Raw genomic sequence first — 19210 nt, forward strand, 5'->3', positions numbered from 1 at the left:
AGTTACTTCTGTTGAAATTCTCTTTTCTGCACAACTATTAAAGATGCAGAAGCCCTGGCCCCGTTCTCACCTGGCCACCCTAAAGCAATATCTCTCATTGCCTCCTATTTGTGAAATATTATATTGATTTACACACCTTTGTCTTCAGGTTTATTGTATTGTCACTCATCTTCTGACCTCAGGTCTTATATGCTTCCTTCTACCTTGGTTCTTATTTGCAGCCGTTCAGTTGAAACTGAACTTTCAGTTCCTTTCAGCTCCTTTCTCACAGAAGCTAATTTTGTTTTAGGTTTCATACATTTCCATTTGGCAGCCTGCTGTTTCACAGTATCACTTTCCTTGCAAAACATTTTCTAACATATTTCTAGATGTAGAAAACTGCATCCAGATCTCTCTATCTGCTACTGTGATTTCCTTTAAAATATCCTCCTCCTCCTCCTCCTCCTCCTCCTTATTATTTTGAAGGATGAAGGGTATCCTCAGATATCGATTGAGATATTTCAGGCACTGCTAGATGATTTCTGTAATGTTTTCATGAAAGAGAAATATTATCAATATTAACCCGAATGATTCAGCTGTGTGGAAGTGATGTGTGAACAGAACGCACAGTCCTGTGGTAACATTTCTCTTCTTGTGGTTTAACCAGTATTCCAATGTTTGCAATTCTTAACCCTCCAGAACTTGCAGCTGTAGGTGTATATTTTCCTTAACCACAGACGGTTGATCTTCTAAAGTAGCATCTCCTTTGTTGGAGAGTAGGAAAAAATTATTTGTTATGATCCCACATATCAGTTTTTATGGGATATGTGTAACATTTCAGGAAACTACTTTGATACATGGTAGTTCAAAATTCAAGCCACGGTTTCTAACAATAGATAATGGGACCTCTTTGTTCTAAAGTCTGAGAAATCATATATGAAGTATCCTCATTCTTTCGATCATGTTTTTCTTAAAAAAACCAAATTTTGATAATACAGAATATGGATTGAGCTATATGCATATCCAGAAATTGTCAACAGCTTCCAATGGTTCCTACTTTTGAGTAGGTGGAGTTGACACACTCTCTGTCCTTGAATGTCTATATTAGTAGAACGGGGGCGGGGGAGAGACTTTGACAAAAGCAATTGCTGGTGAGTGATTTTCCTTTTCATCCATAAAATACAAAGTGTCAAATGCTTTAGCAGTCACTACCTCACTCAGCGCTGAGAAAGCATTTCACAGGGCTGAATGGCCTTCTCCCTTTCATTCACTTTATAAAAGTTTGGCTTTGCTGATAACTTTATTGGATGAGTCAAGGCAGAGTACATCAGTGATGGCAGTCACACTGAATTTTTCTCTTTCCCTGTTGGAGAAAGCTACTCTGTCTTTTTCCATATCTGTCTTCCTTTAAAAGAAAAAAAGAGAGAGTAATGCTCATAGTTTCTGGAGATATGTGTTTTAATCAAACACCTCTATCACATATCTGCAGGAACTATGAGCATAATATTTTTTCTTAAAGAGAGACAAATATGAGAGAGATAGAGCAGCTGCCTTCTAAATACACTGCATGGAGGAAGGAGAATTCAGTGTGACTGCCATCGTTGATATACTCTGCCTTGACTCATCCAATAAAGTTGCTAGCAAAGCCAAACTTTTAATCAAAGATTAAGCGCAGAGCTCCAGTAGTCATGCAACTATCCTTCATCTTTCCTTAAGTAATCCACAGTGATCCATCACAGTACTGTATAGTACGCCATGGTCTAGATGATTCTGTCATTTCTTCTGGAAACTGAAACTAGCTTAATACTGAAATATCTGCATATCATTTTCCTTTTATAAAACCTGTGCTTAAGCAGGCTTGTTTAAGCATAAAAATAAATATTAATGGGAAATCATTAAACTAAAGTTCATTAAACTAAATACTCAGAGTATCTCAAAGTGCACAGCTCAAGATCCTGATGAATGGTCTCAATTGCTGATTTCTTCCATGGGCAGGATTAAAATAAAGAAGAAGGCAGCTGTGATTAGACTTGTGCATATCTTTGACTTAAATTGCCTGCTAAAACATTTATCTTCTTCAGTAAAATGTTCTGATACTTTCTGAGACTCTCAAGACAGATCAGGAAGGAAGTATTAAAAGTTCTGGAAGTAGACTTAAGACATCGACAGTCTTGGTTTATTTCATTATTATTTTTGCATATTATATTGGAGCTGCAGTCTCTTGATCCTTCTAGACCAGAACACATATCATGCTGTCTCAGCATGGAGAGAAACATGACTTCATTTTCTCACTTTCCTTTCAAAAATACTTTCATCTCTCTCTCCTTGGTTAAGGGCTTCAAATAATCTAAAAACGAAGCTTTTAATTAATACCACATGGAATTTGACATCTTCCAGTAATCATGCACTGAAATAAGCCTCTAGTGTTATTTTTCTGTTTCAGTCATTGAAAGAAAGCTTTCTGTGTCGAACCAGAGACGAAATTCATTTGCAGCTGAATATGACAAGAAACATATAAGCTTAGAGCCAAAACAGTTGCTAGCTTACAGTTCTTAAGGTCAGTCACCTTGTCCACATGATCCAATAAGCCAAACCATGCTTTATTGAGAACTCACAAAAAAACATTGGGTATGGCTGATGGTTAGCAAGGAGAGAGCTTAAACATGGATCCTGCTTTGGACAACACAGGGGTCAGCAAACTTTTTCAGCAGGGGGCCAGTCCACTGTCCCTCAGACCTTGTGGGGGGCCAGACTATATTTTGGAGGGGAAAAAATGAATGAATTCCTATGCCCCACAAATAACCCAGAGATGCATTTTAAATAAAAGGACGCATTCTACTCATGTAGAAACACCAGGCAGGCCCCACAAATAACCCAGAGATGCATTTTAAATAAAAGGACACATTCTACTCATGTAAAAACACACTGATTCCCAGACCGTCCACAGGCCAGATTTAGAAGGCGATTGGGCCTGATCCAGCCCCCGGGCTTAGTTTGCCTACCCATGCACTAAGCCATACTGTGCTGTAGCAGTAAAAATGATCAGGGATCAGCAAAGCAGCTGCCGGCCCCATTCCGGAGGCTACATACTTGTATGGACCCACTAAACCATACTTCACCTTACCATTTTGTGCAAACCAGACCATTATCTTTGCAGCTGTGAAAGTTTTTCTTTTTTAGAAAAGAATCCTAGAAATTACTTTCCAATTATGAATATTTATTCTAAAAAGTCACTTGTTGTTGTTTTGCCCCTTTTACTCCTTGATTTTTGAGGGGCTGCATTTTCTTTATGCTTGTGAGGCATGATGGATGCTGGGTTGTTCAGAAGGACCCTCCTCTCTGCCCAGTCTGTGTTGGGGAGGAACTGGGACACTGGCAACATGGATTATAGTACAGTGGTTCCTCAGGTTAAGAACTTAATTCGTTCCGGAGGTCCGTTCTTAACCTGAAACTGTTCTTAACCTGAAGCACCACTTTAGCTAATAGGGCCTCCTGCTGCCACCGTGCCGCCAGAGCATGATTTCCGTTTTCATCCTGAAGCAAAGTTCTTAACTCGAGGTACTATTTCTGGGTTAGCAGAGTCTGTAACCTGAAGCGTCTGTAACCTGAAGCGTATGTAATCCAAGGTACCACTGTATAGAATCTCCAAAGAAGGGTGGGGAAATAAAAAAAGACATTTAAACATTTGGGGAGAGGTCCAGTGCAATGGAAGCAACATGCGCACAGCGTTGCCCTCTCCTTTGGAATGAATGGGGAAACTCAGGTGTGATGTGATGGACAGCTTCATGTGGACACTGGAGCATCTTTGGGATACTTTTAGAATGGGTTTTCTTTATTGTATCTTGGAATAGCAAATAAAAGTCAAGACCCTGTAACAAACCCAGATGCCAGTCCTAACACAAAAGTATCAATGAACACAAATTTGGCACCAGAAATGGCAATATTTAGAAACAAGTAAAAGAACATTTCAACTCAGCAGGACTCTCTGTACTTGACTTTAAAGTCGTCATCCTTGAACAGAGGAATTTCAGTGGGAGGAAAGAGAACCAGAATGAATCAGAATTTGTTAGGGAAATTAAGTTTTAATACCTGTGGGCATGAATCGAGGTTATAGATTTATCACACTCCTATGTGTTAATTAGTTACCATTTCCAGGATGCTTCATGGTATGAAACCTTGTGCCATAAAGCCGCAAGACTCGTCGTTGTTCTAGATTGGGATGAATGAGTTTGGGAAAGGAATGTGAGCCTTAGATGGCAGAAGGTGCAGCTTACAAAAACATTGGATGAACAACAGAGATGGAAATCATTTCGACCTGAGATGTTACAGTTTATATACACCACTCTTTCCTTTTTGCTTTGTCTGCTCTATAAAATTATAGGGAGCTATATTTTGTAAATATTTGTATAATAGTAAACTGCTGTGAGTCACCCAGAATGTTAAGGAGTGTCCACAGTCCTGGGATGAACCTGGCATGTCTTAGTTCTAATAGTGGCCCACTTCACCAAAATGGCTTGGGATGTTAATATCTGCCTTATGTTTTAGAAGAAAAATAATATATAAATATATTAAATAACCACACCCATTTTTCGGCAAGACTAGCTCAAATATTATGAGCATCAATGAGTTTTTAAATAGCTATGAGGATGGAGGAAGAAAGCTAAAAGTTGCTGTTGCAAATAAGGAATCTTAGAATCACATAGTACAGGCATAGGCAAACTCGGCCCTCCAGATGTTTTGGGACTACAACTCCCATCATCCCAAGCCAACAGGACCAGTGGTCAGGGATGATGGGAGTTGTAGTCCCAAAACATCTGGAGGGCCGAGTTTGCCCATGCCTGACATAGGCAGTCCCCACTGTTTCAGTCGTTTTCTGCGCTGAACATTACAGGCAGAAAATTCCTGGGTTTTAATTTTAATTTAAAGTGGAGAAGATTCTACTTTCGCTCTCATAGGCATAAAATATATAAAGAAATTCAGACAGCATATATAACCCTTTCCTATTCCTCTGCCTAATAAAACATAGTTTAGAAATGCTAAAGCATTTTGCCAGAGATATGATTTAGAGAATGGAATGACCTTATTAAGTGTTATTCACACAGGTCTCTTAATCTGTGAACCATATGAATGCCTATACCAGAACAAAGAGGTTCTGTTAACATTCAGGCCTTTGATCTCTTATGTACACTAATTATCAGTTATGACTTACATTGTGCTGTTCCTTTTGTTCTCTTGTTGGATGCAATTCACTTTCTCTCCCACACTTAAATTCTTTTGTCCTGCTATCTCATATTATGTTTGGGAAACTTTTTTTTTTTTTTTAAATGTGGCTGGTTCAAGTATTGCATCATTGTCATGCTAACTACCTTAAGCTTTTGTTTATGTCTCAATAAGTATTATAAAATTCATACAGTGACTGCTAAATTACATTATCTTTATCATGGTAGATAGGTATATACAATTCCCTGAAGCTGGGGTAGGGAGGCGAGGAGAAGGAACAGATCATTTCCAGTGAATCAGGCACAGTAATTGAATGAACTTTATGTTGGGAATCTTTCCATGTATATTTTCCCTTTATTTCATTTAACAATTATAAACAGACATTGTCACTCTCCTCTGCCAATCTTATGCGCACAATTATTTAAGTGCTGCTATTTTGTTTTCTATTATATAGGGCTGTATACTGTAAATTGGGACGCGGGTGGCGCTGTGGGTTAAACCACAGAGCCTAGGACTTGCCGATCAGAAGGTTGGCGGTTCGAATCCCCGCGACGGGGTGAGCTCCCATTGCTCGGTCCCGGCTCCTGCCAACCTAGCAGTTTGAAAGCATGTTCAAAGTGCAAGTAGATAAATAGGTGGGAAGGTAAACGATGTTTCCGTGCACTGCTCTGATTCGCCAGAAGTGGCTTAGTCATGCTGGCCACAAGACCTGGAAGCTGTACGCCGGCTCCCTCGGCCAATAAAGCGAGATGAGCGCCACAACCCCAGAGTCGGTCACGACTGGACCTAATGGTCAGGGTCCCTTTACCTTTACCTTTACTATAAATTACTGTGTCCTCCCCCACAAAAAAAAAACTCCCAGGAACATGGATGTGCAAAATTTATACGTTCTCATCAGTGGCGTAGCGTGGGTTGTCAGCACCCGGGGCAAGGCAAGTAATTTGCGCCCCCTAACCCGTGGATTTGCGCCCCCTAACCCGTGGATTTGCGCCCCCTAACCCATGGATTTGCCCTAACCCCAGATGTTGCGCCCGGTGCGGCCCGCCCCCCCTGCACCCCCCACGCTACGCCACTGGTTCTCATTAGCTTTCCCAAAAGCTATGATAAAATTGGTAGTTGTCTAAAAATAAACTACAGTTGCCCAAGCATTGATCTCAAGTTAGGTCCATTTATTTCAGGAGGTCCATGCTGAGTAAAACTTAGTTGATACCTAAATAAAAAAAAATCCTTCCAGTAGCACCTTAGAGACCAACTACGTTTGTTATTGGTATGAGCTTTCATGTGCATGCACACTTTTTCAGATACAGTTCTTCAGATACAGTTAATACCTGTGAGACTGCTCTCCAATATTTACAGTGTCTGATCAATGGACCACCGATGGGAAATCATAAGGTATCAAATAGTGGTCCCTTTTCGCTTATTAAGAGGATGGTTTGGTCTGGTTTGAATAACATTCTAAGCTGAACCTTGACCGCATGAACATGCTGGGTCTGGAGAGGAACCAGTAGCTGCCGATCCTTTCCTGCTGTGCAGTGCTGAGTTAAACCAAGGTTAGCTTTCCCTTCACATGCTTGTGTGGCCTTGCTAAGCCAAGGTTTTGCTAATTATTTCATGACAGCTGGGCCATTGTGGAAAAGGCACCAACATCCTAGAAATGGAATGGGTTCTTCTGAATTGAGTAATTTCGTGATTTTTGCTTTCCTTCATGAGTGAAATCTGATAATCTTTACTCCCAGGTTGGCTTACACACCAGTCTTTTTAGGGCCTATAAGCCAATAGAAACTGAAAAACAACATTAATATGTATTCTTGCTTTCAAAATACCTGATTTTAATGTTGCAAGGCAAGTCCAGGAAATCCAGCTTCAAAATCCATCTCTACCAACCTTTCAATAGTTTTCAAGGTAGATTTTGAGGACATATATATTCAGCATAGGTAAATTAAACAATCTCTTCCTAAATGCACCTATCCGCTTCCTTCTGCATTTAAATTTAATATTGCTATTAATAGCTCCATCCTCTTTGAGGATAACCTATTTTGATATTCATAAAGGAACAAGTAACTTTTTCAAATATTCTGCAGTCAAGGCAAGTAACAAGCTGTTGCACATTTATTCCAAGTCCAATCTGATGTGCCTAGTTTCTAAACCCCATGTGTGTGTTCAGTGGTTAGATCTAGTTTTTCAGTAGTTTAAATATGTAATAATACCTTCCATGTACTCTAATGCATTTTCACATAAAAGTTGACTTCCAGATGGAGCGGGAATGGAACAGCTTTTCAGCTGATTCACAATATAATTTAAATTAGCTCACTGATAGCCATAACATTTCCATATGTAGAATTACATGAATTGTTATTTCATCTGTCTGTTATATATCTTTACAAAAATGCAAAACACCCAGAAAAGTGATATATCAGTAGGTCGATGTCAGTGCAAAAACGTGTGCAGTGTAGATAAACGTGAAACCGTAATTTCATGACAATGTACAAAGTAAGACCCGTCAGTACGTTTAACTCATATATGTATGATTTGAAAACCGGGGATAAGGCAACTCATGAACACCAAAAAGGAAGTGGAACCCTAGAAAGCATGCTTTCTGCGAAGCATTTTATTCTCTGAAGTTCCTGAAAGTGTTACATAGAACGAGCCATGCTCATGACTGTTTCTGAGAATAACCGCGCACCCATCAGAGATGGGCGCCATTTGTGGCCCTGCATATGCCACCCCCGATCTTCTGGGTGACACGCTGGGTTGCCAGCTGGCCCACCTTCCCGGCACTGCGGAGCGCTGGGGGTTCCCGCCAAACCCCTATTCAAATAAGCCAATCTGCGGTGTTGCTGGGGTTGTGGCCACAGGAGCGGACCGAGAGTGAGAAGGCTTCACTCAGGTCCGCTCACTCGGTTTAAATAGAGGGCGGAGATTCATTGCTCTTGGTCCGTCGCCTGGAGGGGTGGGGGTTTCCACATAGGCATGCAAAGAGTACACCACCTCTTATTCTCCATGGTGTGTGTTGTTGGTGGTGGTGTTGTTTTGCGCTGGCTGCTGCTATTTGTGCTTAGAAGTAGATAAACATCTAGCATGCAGTTATTATGGCACTGCATTTCATAATATTCCTTTCCTTCAAAGGGCTTTGGATACCGTGCTGCAAATGTGGAGATCCTGTTTGAGCAACTGTTTCACTGTTCATTCTCCAGATGAGCTGCCAGCTAATAAATCCACATAATATCAGAATGCATAAAGGAATGTGTGAAACTGCATGTGTGAAAGTTTCAGATTTTTATCTGTGGAACTGCAAATCTCTGTGTAATTGCAAATGTACGAGTGTGTTTTGTTGTATTTCAGGAGAAGCAGAGGTTCCTGACAGATGTTTTACATGAAGTAATGCTGCTTGATGGCCTGGCTAGTTCACACCCGGTGTCACAGGAAGTGCAGCAAGCCACGGACATTGACAGAGTGTTTGACTGGATCGCGTATAAAAAGGTGGGAACAGAACAAAAGTCATGTTTGTTGGATTTGGGGGGCGGGGTATTTATCATCTCACATACTGTTATTTCCATAGCTTGGAGTTACTACGCTTTAATTGCATGGTGATGTGGGCTTTTGATTCTTCCACAGCAAGGAAAAGGCTATATTTGGCAAAGTCTGTTCATTATTCTCCCTTATAACCAGCTCCAAAAGTGGAGGCAATCGGTCCATTTTAAAAAACTGATTTTGTGTCAGGCTGGCCATGTGTCCTGAATCAACTACAGATATAAAATTCTTCACATGGCAATTTGCAGAAGTTAATTTATAAATTGCATTTATAAATGCATTTTAAAAATGTAATCAGTTTATTAGTTTAATATCCTTCCTTTCTCCCAGTGCAGCACCCAAGGCAGTTCACAGCTTGAATTACAACAGATACAACTAAAAGCACAAATATAAAAAAAAGAAACAAGTCCTGAAACAGCACTGAAAACACTTTAAACCATTTTAAAAGTGTGCATGCACATAGTCCAACACCCATCCTAAGAATAAGATCCAGTAGCATTAACCAGTTAGTGGCCAAAGGCTTCAAAGGAATATTTGAAACCAGACTGCAAAAGATTAAATGCCTTTTCACTTTAACAAGTATTTTTACTTAAATAATGGGTAACATCCAGTGATAGCATGCTAAAAATATCTAATTTTCAACGCATCAATACAATTCAACGCATCAATATACAATTTTCAACGTGAAATCGAAATGCATTTATTAATGCTATTTTTAAAACAAACAAAAAAACACACACAAGGATCACACTCCTGGAACACGGATGAGTGCAGTTATGAAGGATAGATTGTGGTTATTATTCTTATTCCACAGTTCTGGCCCATCAGGTTCATATATTTTTACCCATCTCTGACGTTTGCAGAACACCCTCTCCTTTTCTCTGGGAGCTCAAACTCAATCAGAACCAGGACAGAATATTATTATGGATATGTGCCCAAGTAAAGTTTCCTTTTGGCGTTTTTCCATACTCAAATTCTCTCTTGCTGTCATATCTGGAAATTCTGTCTGATTCATATCTGAGATCAGGGAGCTTTCCATCTGTGTGGTGTTGATTACTTCTTTGAGTCATCTGGTGTGACTTGCTCTGCTCTTTCTCCAAAGCTGTTTGTGAAATTTCCCCCTAACCACTTTTACTCCTTTCACAGAAGCTGCACTCTTGGGCAGTATTTCTTGGGCTGATTCATCCTCCTAGCCTCTAGAGTATCATAAATTCTCTTGATATCCGAGCAGGTCAGCCAATGAGTAGGTTGAACTCCCACACAGATAATAGGAATATTTTGGTTTATAACAGCTAAATTAGTTTGTCTTTAAATAACAAAAACTCCTATCCTACATATTTGTTTCTGTCTTTAATTTTCTTCTATCCATATTCATTTCTCAACCAAACACTAAGACAGAGTTTGCCTATGTTTTCTTAAGTATAGTGCCTATCAGGAATGTTACTGTTAATAGATTCATTCAACATTCTGAATAAAACAATGCTTTAGGGGTATTACCCTGATTGCGTGGCGAGTTCCCGCCTCCCCCCTCAGAAATAAAGACACGAGACACGAGAATTCGAGTTAATGGGTCAAATTAGGCCACCCTTGGCTGCGCCAGACCTAAGTACGGTGAGGCCACGCCCCCTGGGCCAGCCGATTGGCTGACCTGGGGATGACGCGTCCGAGGATTCCCTGGCATCGTGGGGGCTGAAACAAGCCCTCGCGAGTGTGGGGAGGGGCATTAAGCCTGAAACCCTACCTCCTCTCTAGTTCAGAAGTGGCTTTGTCCTTATCTTAATGCACTCTGGAAAGAAACCTGACACACTCTGGGACGCAAGCCTGAGCAGTGTGTGTGGAAGTCCTGGGCTGCCCAGCCAACAAGACCCCACTCTTGCCCTTGCTGATGTGGTCCAAAGGGAAACAGAGCAATACATTTGGCACCAGCTTGGCTGCAGGAGTTGCCAGAAGGAAGCTTATAAGACACCATCCAACCACCTTAGGGACTCCACTCCAGATTTGTGTAGGTTATCCCTCAGCCTTTTCTTCTCTCAAAGATGTCCCACAAGGCAGTGGGTATGGATTGTTCTTCAGTGTATATTCCTGAAGCCTTTCTCATGAATGAGTATCGCTGCAAGACAGTGGAAGCTTAGGATAGAGTTTTCCTTCTCCTAGGTGGGCTATCTTGGCAGGTTGATGAAACCCATCTGGCCCTCATTTCCCTCTACAGCAAATGCAGAAATCACCTTCTTGACCATTGCACCCATGATTGGTTTTGTCTGTTCAATCTGCCAGATCCTGGTTTTGCATGTAGGGGATAAGACAAGTCTTTAATTTACTGACGGTTTGAGACCCATTGGCTACCCTCACCTGGTTTAGGTGGTGCTGTAGTCTAAACCATTGAGCCTCTTGGGCTTACCGATCAGAAGGTCGGCGGTTTGAATCGCTGCAATGGTGTGAGCTCCTGTTGCTCTGTTCCCACTCCTGCCAACCTAGCAGTTCAAAAGCATACCAGTACAAGTAGATAAATAGATACCGCTGCAGTGGGAAGGTAAACAGTGTTTCTGTGCGCTTTGGCTTCCGTCACGGTGTTCCATTGCTCCAGAAGTGGTTTAGTCATGCTGGCCACATGACCCAGAAAGCTGTCTGTGGACATACACCAGCTCACTCAGCCTGAAATGAGATGAGCGCTGCACCCCCATAGTCCCCTTTAACTGGACTTAACTTTTACCTTACCTTTACCTTAGTTGACCAGTTGAAGCTGCTTCCTAGGGTGTGGCCACTGACACACACTAACAGCTTCCAGGAGCCACAGATGAATGCTGAGTGCTGGGTTGGGACCAGTGATGGATGAACTACCCCAGAAGATGCACAACGTGTTCCCCACCAGAGATACTGCTCATCCCTTGACATCCCGTACAATGCATGCTGCTTAAATATCTGTCGAGCTAAATGTACTTGTCATTTCCACTTTCTGCCCTCCATGGCTACCATGTATAGAAGCTCTCTGGGAAGATATTAACTTAGGTTCAGAAGCAGACTGAAACAGATAACCTGGAACTAGGAAACAGTTTTTCCATCTGGATGATTTTTAATTCTTTCATTGAATCCATTAAAAAGAACATCATGTACTTGTAGTTCAAAAATTAGCAACTGCAGTTTTCCCCTCTCAAATCAAATGTTTAAAGAAAGCTATAAAGGTAAAGGGACCCTTCCATCTGGCATTAGGCTTTTTGGTTTCTTCGCCTACCTCGTAGCAATCGTCACAACTTTTGTGGTATTGGTGGGTAGGTTAGGCATTGGAATAATGTGTTGTGGTGTCGTAGGGCTAGGTGTGGCCATCGCCTGCGCCTTCAATTTTTGGGTATTCCGTTAAAGGAATCTGGCGGTCGTGTATTCTGTCCAATGCCTGCTTGGCGGGAGGCCATGGCACGACCCTCGGTGACATCAGGGGAGAGCTTATAGTTGGATTAGCATCAACAGGCTCCACCTACTGGTGAATAAACCCCCTTTGTTGTTTTTTAGACTCACCCCTCTCCAAGTGGGTGGAGTCAGCTGACGTAATCCAATGCCTAAGCCAATACCTTTTCACTTGCTGTAATCAATAAAGTTGTGGCCTTTTCTTGCCCATTAACCGGCTTTCTCTAGAGCCCGCTTTGAGACAATGCCCTCAGCAGTGCTGTACGGCAAATTTACGTGGGTACCAATGCATGCACGTCTCTGCCCCTGTATGTCTAATAAGGTAGAATCTGTCACACACATCCTTCTATTTTGCGAATTTTACAGTGAAGAACGAGTTCAACTTATTTTGCCGCTTTTATCAAAATTTATACCCCTACAACATTATTTGGAATCCTCCCCCGAAATTCTACGAAAATACCTTCTGGAAGATTCCTCAAGCTCAATATCATATGAGGTGGCCAAATTTTGCACTTTAGTAATCAGGAAGCGTAAATCTCAAATCTGTTGAATGGCACACTGCGAAGTTCCCTTGTGTAATCTTTTCTTTTCTTTTCTTTTCTTTTCTGATGTTGTTGTTGATTTCTTTTTGTTTGATCTTGTGGTGTTTAGTGTCACTGGCTTTTGCCGCAATAAAACTTGAACTTGGAACTTGGAACTTGCCCATTAACCTTATATCACGTGTCCTTGTGTTTCATTCCACTGCGTGGGGTTCAGGTCCTCGAACCACAAGGTCCAGTTGTGGCCGACTCTGGGGTTGCGGCACTCATCTCACTTTATTGGCCGAGGGAGCCGGCGTACAGCTTCTGAGTCATGTGGCCAGCATGACTAAGCCGCTTCTGGTGAACCATCGGTACCTATTTATCTACTTGCACTTTGACGTGCTTTTGAGCGGTACCTATTTATCTACTTGCACTTTGACGTGCTTTCGAACTGCTAGGTTGGCAGGAGCAGGGACCGAGCAACAGGAGCTCACCCCGTTGAAGGGATTCAAACCGCCGACCTTATGATTGGCAAGTCCTAGACTCTGTGGTTTAACCCACAGCGCCACCAAATAAAGCTTTAATAGATGTCAAATAATAAGTTATGATAATAAATAAATCTCTTTTTCTTTCTATTTTCATTTTTTCATTTTCATTTTCATTTCTCGGGGCTGGCTTCAAGCTTTCCTGTACTTCATCGTTGTCTTCTTTTCCAGCTTCTTATTTGACTCTCTCTGGAAGAGCTATGCCTAACCCCCAAAACCTTCCAGCCAGACCTCTCCCCAAACTAATCACACTTTACTTTGCCAGCTTGTATTTGCCTATAACGATGAGCCAATAAATAAACATAGAATGTTTCTATCACATCCCAACTTTGCCTTCCCACCCCAACAAATGTAAAAAGATTGACTCCTAATGTACCGACAACTTCCTTGGGCATGGATATGTTTCTATGGCGATAGACTATGATTCTTGGTAGGGAGCCAACTATAGGTAGGCAACAGGTAAACATTGTACCCCTAGATCTCAGAGGTAACTGCCAACTGTTTGACCTCCTACAATTAACCATAAAAACATTGTGTCCCTGGATCGCAAAGGTAACTGCTGGCCTTTTGACCTCCTGCAGGTAACTGTATAAACATCATATCCCTGGACCTCAGAGGTAGCTGCCAACCTATTGACCTCCTGTAGTTAATCATATAAACCTAACTGACCTTTTCAAGCATTCCCATTTATAATTCTGTGTGCATTCTGACCAACCTTTCCTTTAACATTTCCCTGATTCTCCACACATTGATTTTAGCTGTACAAGTTAGTCTTCAGAAAGGGACATTCAATGGAGTTAACATCATCAGAACTGTGCTGCAACTTTGGGGCACTGCTTCAGTCCACAACTATCTATGTAGCAACTTGCATAGGGGGCAGCCAGCAGCCTGCAACTATTGACCTTAGACCTAGTGGACAACTATTTCTGCTCATACTACTGCTTTATAAAGACAGAATGTTAACGCCACATTTTGTCCCCTCTTAGCAATTCATAAGGATGTTCCCCAATCTTCTTTTAACAACATCAGATTTTAAGTCTCTTTCATTTATTATTTGTCTCTGTAGGCAGGTTCAAACTACTTGGAATACATTTTCCTCTTATTGTGAAAATGCTCAAACCATACTTTGCTACTATGATTCCATTACGATGAGCATTTTTGTTGTACATTAGTGCATTTGGGGCGCTATTTCAGTGTACAGAGCTAGTTTAATATCCAAAATAAGTTAATGAAGCAGTGGAAGTTGTGATAAGCATTTAAGTACTATTTTTATTCAGTATTGTACTTGAACTTCAGTGATGGCTCATCTGTGTAAATAATTTCATCAACCTCCTGTGTTTGCCCATCCTTGAAGATTTTCTCATAAGGATGCTTAATGAAAAAATATATTGTGCTTTTGTCCTTGTCAGTGGTGTCAGAACACATAAGAGAGGCCCTGGTGGAGGGGCTAAATGGAACTGCTGATATAAATGAAGTCCCAGCAACATTTTGTCTGAACAACTAAGCAGGCTGCGCTATGTTTTTATATTTACAATGAATGGTTGGGGAGGATATTTTCAAGTCCATTTGAAGGACATGTTTGTTTATGTTTATTTCCTGTTGAATCTCATTTTCTTTTACACGCTCTTATAAAAATACTAGAAAAGCACTGACTTCTAATAGACTCTAAAGCACAAACCTAGGCTTCATATATTTTAACAAGAGTTATCAGTGGTAGAATACATCAGTGGAGTTTTTTCACCCCTATGTTGAGAGGATGGCCATACTATGAAGATGCTAGATAGTTTTCTTTTGAGAAGGGGAAGTACATTTTTTGCAGTCCACCCACATGAAAAGCTTGGAGGAGTTAGAAAATGCAGAGATGCAGTCCCCTTTGTGTTGAGCCTACCTTTTCAAAATACTGTGCAAAACTCCTGGAAATGCGGGGAGAGTAACATGGATCGCAGGAGGAAACTCCATTATACGTCTTCCAAACCTCACCAACAATATGGCAACATTATTGATTTCATTCCATTTATGAGGCACTTCCTATAAAATATCCCAAAATGTTTTAACAATAAAACCAGCAGCAAGTAAAACAATTTATATAAAACAATTTCAAATGTAATACAGGTATAGATTTGGGGGGGGGGGGAATCAGCACCCTTGGAGCTCTAGTTTAGAAAAAGATTGTGGGCATACAAAGGTATCCATATTTTCTGCTTCTCCTATTTCTTTTTCTTTGCTTTTATTGTCATGATAAACACATGGAAAATGCTCTCTGAATCCTAAGTTTTAAAAGCCTGTCCTCAATTGTTCTCTGAGATCTTCTGACCATTTAGAGTTCAAGAGTGTTCAATTTAGTTTGTTAGTTTGGGAGATATTGATGTTTTGAGCAAGAAATATAGCAGCAATTCTTGGAACTCTTATTTTGTGGTACCTTCAGTATTTATTTTTTATCATCGATATAAAAAGAACATGCTTTGCAATTTTTAGCTTTTTATTCTAATGTCTGGGTTGGGCTCATAATTTTAATACCTACACTGCATTAGTATGCCATCCTCATACCCCAACCAACCTCCATACCATCTCATATTATTCTTAACTGGAAGAAACTATTAACAATTTAGACAAAACCAAGAAATCACTCAGTATGTGAAGTAGCTACGTATTACGAAGAGCATTCACAGATAAAGAACTGCATAATAGTAGTTAATATTTATACTGTACTCCCCTTAAGTATTCAAAGAGCTACATATCCTTGCTCAGTATCCTTATCTCTAGAATATCCCAGTGTAATTCTCTCATTATTTTTGGAGACTGGAGTTTAGTGGAATCCCTAAGGCTACCCAGTGAGCTTTAACACTGAGATTTGAATTGAGAACACCTCTTGCTCATAGCTTGTGTTCTTAACAACTGTACTCCACCAGGACAGTGCATTTTTTTTTTAGTAATATGATTGATAAATATAAAGTATAAAGTTGTTCCCTCAAGATACACTGTCAGTTTGTATTCATGATGCTTCCCCATCTGATCATTTTCCTCAAAGATTTATTCTATCTTTAGTATGTCTATATCCATCCCAGAGAAGAATTGTTCAGTACTGTAAAGTGTACCAGGAGGCAGAGCTGCGTTTTCTCATTCTCTGTCAGATAGATTTCTCTACATTTTCTCAGATAAATCGTAGAGCAGACCCTTAACTATTTTGGCACAGCATCTTCTTTCCTCCTGTAAAATATTGCTGGAGTTCTCGGTGACATCACCATCCATTTCAGAAGGAGCATGCAGATATTTCATGATCTATAAGTATCCTCCACTGAGCTGATGCAGCCTTCCTTGTAGGTAAACCTCAAGCATATATAGAAGAACTTCTGATGTGTAATTACCATTATAAATGACCTTTTCTCCCAGAGAAATATTGCATTGGCTGTTGCCAGCACTCACAAAACATACTAGGCAACACCTGCATGACTTGTGTGGTATGTGGTCTGCAGGTATACCTGTGGTTTACTGGGATAAATCTACAGGTTTAGTGTAACTGTGTAGAGCAGTCACAACAAAGCAATGGAGAGTCCTTTCTCATTTATTGTTATGGAGAAATTAAGTCGTCACCTTAAAATTAAGTTAATTAATTTTCTAATTGAATAAACCATTGGTTGTCTCAGCCATAATCAAGCAAGGAAGCAACATGTTAGGCAAATCTTAAACTGTACTTTTTCCTGCAAAATGCTGTTCGGTGTTGCTTACTGTGATATTTGCTTTTTGAAAAAGCTGAAGTAGAAACTGCCTGGTGATTCACAGATATATTTACCGTATTTTTTGCTCTATAAGACTCACTTTTTCCCTCCTAAAAAGTAAGGGGAAATGTGTTTGCGTCTTATGGAGCGAATGCAGGCTGTGCAGCTATCTCAGAAGCCAGAACAGCAAGAGGGATTGCTGCTTTCACTGCGCAGCGATCCCTCTTGCTGTTCTGGCTTCTGAGATTCAGAATTTTTTTTCTTTCTTGTTTTCCTCCTCCAAAAACTAGGTGCGTCTTGTGGTCTGGTGCATCTTATAGAGCGAAAAATACGGTAGGTCTGTTCTAAATTTATTGTTTAGAGCTTTGGCCCCAGAGCGCAAAGTTTTTGCCCGACGTAGTAAAAATTAAAATGGCTTACAAAATGAAGTACAGCTATAGAATACAAACAAATTTATTAACCAATTAATCTCAATCAAATATTAAATACTAACTATTAAACAATAAATATTAGAGTTGGGAGGAGGTACCATCTCCCTTGAAGGAGGCAATGGTGTGCCCCTTCCTTAAGAAGACCTCCTAGGACCCAGAAGTGTTAAACAACTATCATCAAGTATTTCCTTTTTTGGCAAGGTGGGGCTGCCTCTGGATATGGTTCAGAAACTTCTGCTGGTGCAGAATTCAATAGTCAGGTTGCTCACTGGAGCAATATAGTTTGAACATATAACGCCAATCTTGACCAACTGCACTGGCTTCCAGTTGGTGTCTGCTGGTTTTGACTTATAAAGCCTTAAGCAGCTCAGGACTGCAATTCTTCAAGGATCACATCTTCCCATATGAATGGGCCCAGACCCTGTGATCATCATCTGAGGCTCTTTTTAATGTATCTCCTCTGTGAGAAGTCTGGAGGGTGGCAACACAAGAATGGGTCTTTTTTGCAGTCTGTGGAATGTTCTCGCCTGGGAGGCTTGTCTGGCCCCTTCATTACATATCTTTAGGCGTCAGGCGAAAACATTCCTCTTCTACCATGCCTTTGGCCAATTAAACAATCTATGGCCTTTTGAACTTGTATGTGTGCGGGGGGGGGGTGAGGGTTATTATTTTTGTTTGTTATTATGCTAAGTATTTTTGTGTTTACAATATAACTGCTCTGTGATCTTCAGATGAAGGACAGTATAAAAACCAAATAAATAAATACATAAATCAATATTTGTTCTGCAGGAAATCCCACTGAGCTCATTGGGGTCTAATTCTGGGTACTTGTGTTTAGGATTTCAGCTTTAACCCGCCATCATTTTAAAAAGCGAAAAAAATCAACAAACAAACAAACCCCACTTATATACATTACAGGGAAATCATATTGATTTCACTGAAACTTCCTCTACCTTTAGGACTTGGAAATTTATCAAAACACATTTGATGATGCTCATGAAGGTGCTTCAAATCTAATTTATTTATTTTATGAAAGATTTTTCAAATGTCATTTTAAGAAGCGAGTTTGACATGCTTTGTTCTCAAACTTTAATTCATGCTGTGAATTTCCTAATGAGCTAAATTTCATACTGGCATCCAGCTGTGTCTGTCTAGTGTCAACAAAATAATTGTTCGGTAAAAGTGACTTGGATATTGCTTGTTGGCTGCTATTCAAATGACAGAAATGTGCAGATTCTTGTGTGAGTGCTTTGCAACCTGTTGTCGTCTTTTTGTTTAAATGGATTTGAGATCACAGGGTGGTCTGAGTTTCTGAAAAATGAATGGTGATTAATTATTTCAGAAATGTTTTTAGTGAAATGAAAGAAGAGTCACAACCTGCATGGGCCTGCTCTCATTCCTATTGTTTGTGAGTTATAAAATTACTTTGTTCTCCTAGGAGGAGAAGGAAGCTCAGCCAGCAACTGCTTCTAAGCAACTTCAGTCACTGTTCACTAGTGTAGGTGAGAATGAAGATTTTGTGATTGTGATATCAAATAACGAGGAGGTGACGCTGATATAACAAATTGGTTTTGAGAGTAGGTTTCAGTTCAACTATTAAGTTTAATAACCTTAATGGGTTTAACAAGGTAGTGTTCATACATAAACTCAGCATGTATTGGAACATTCAGAAGATGTGTTCTTCTTGACGAACTCCACACTCATCATCTTAGGTCACGTTATGAGGATTTCACTGCATAACCACCTTGAAGTGGTTATGTTCATTGACTCTAGGTCATTTTAGATGTCTTCAAAAGGTCAATGATTCATACTTTTCTCTCTGCCTTTGTAAAATGCAGTGGTATGTTAATGCAAAAGATTTTGAATGT

The 19210-nt window shown here is 40.4% G+C and overlaps 1 protein-coding gene across 2 annotated transcripts in view; it reads left to right on the plus strand.

The window, feature by feature from the left end:
- The window catches only part of TRHDE (thyrotropin releasing hormone degrading enzyme), a 203791-nt gene that overhangs the window by 99510 nt on the left and 85071 nt on the right, over positions 1-19210 (plus strand). The window contains exon 6 of one of the 2 annotated variants that reach the window (XM_083574427.1): positions 8542-8679. The exons of the other annotated variant lie outside the window; for it this stretch is intronic. Within the exon in view, the coding sequence (XP_083430553.1) occupies positions 8542-8679 (138 nt within the window). The remainder of the gene's footprint in view (positions 1-8541; positions 8680-19210) is intronic. 2 annotated transcript variants of the gene reach the window in all.

The sequence above is a fragment of the Podarcis filfolensis genome (assembly GCF_964270895.1).
Source record: "Podarcis filfolensis genome assembly, chromosome: 10".
Classification (NCBI taxonomy): Eukaryota; Metazoa; Chordata; class Lepidosauria; order Squamata; family Lacertidae; genus Podarcis; species Podarcis filfolensis.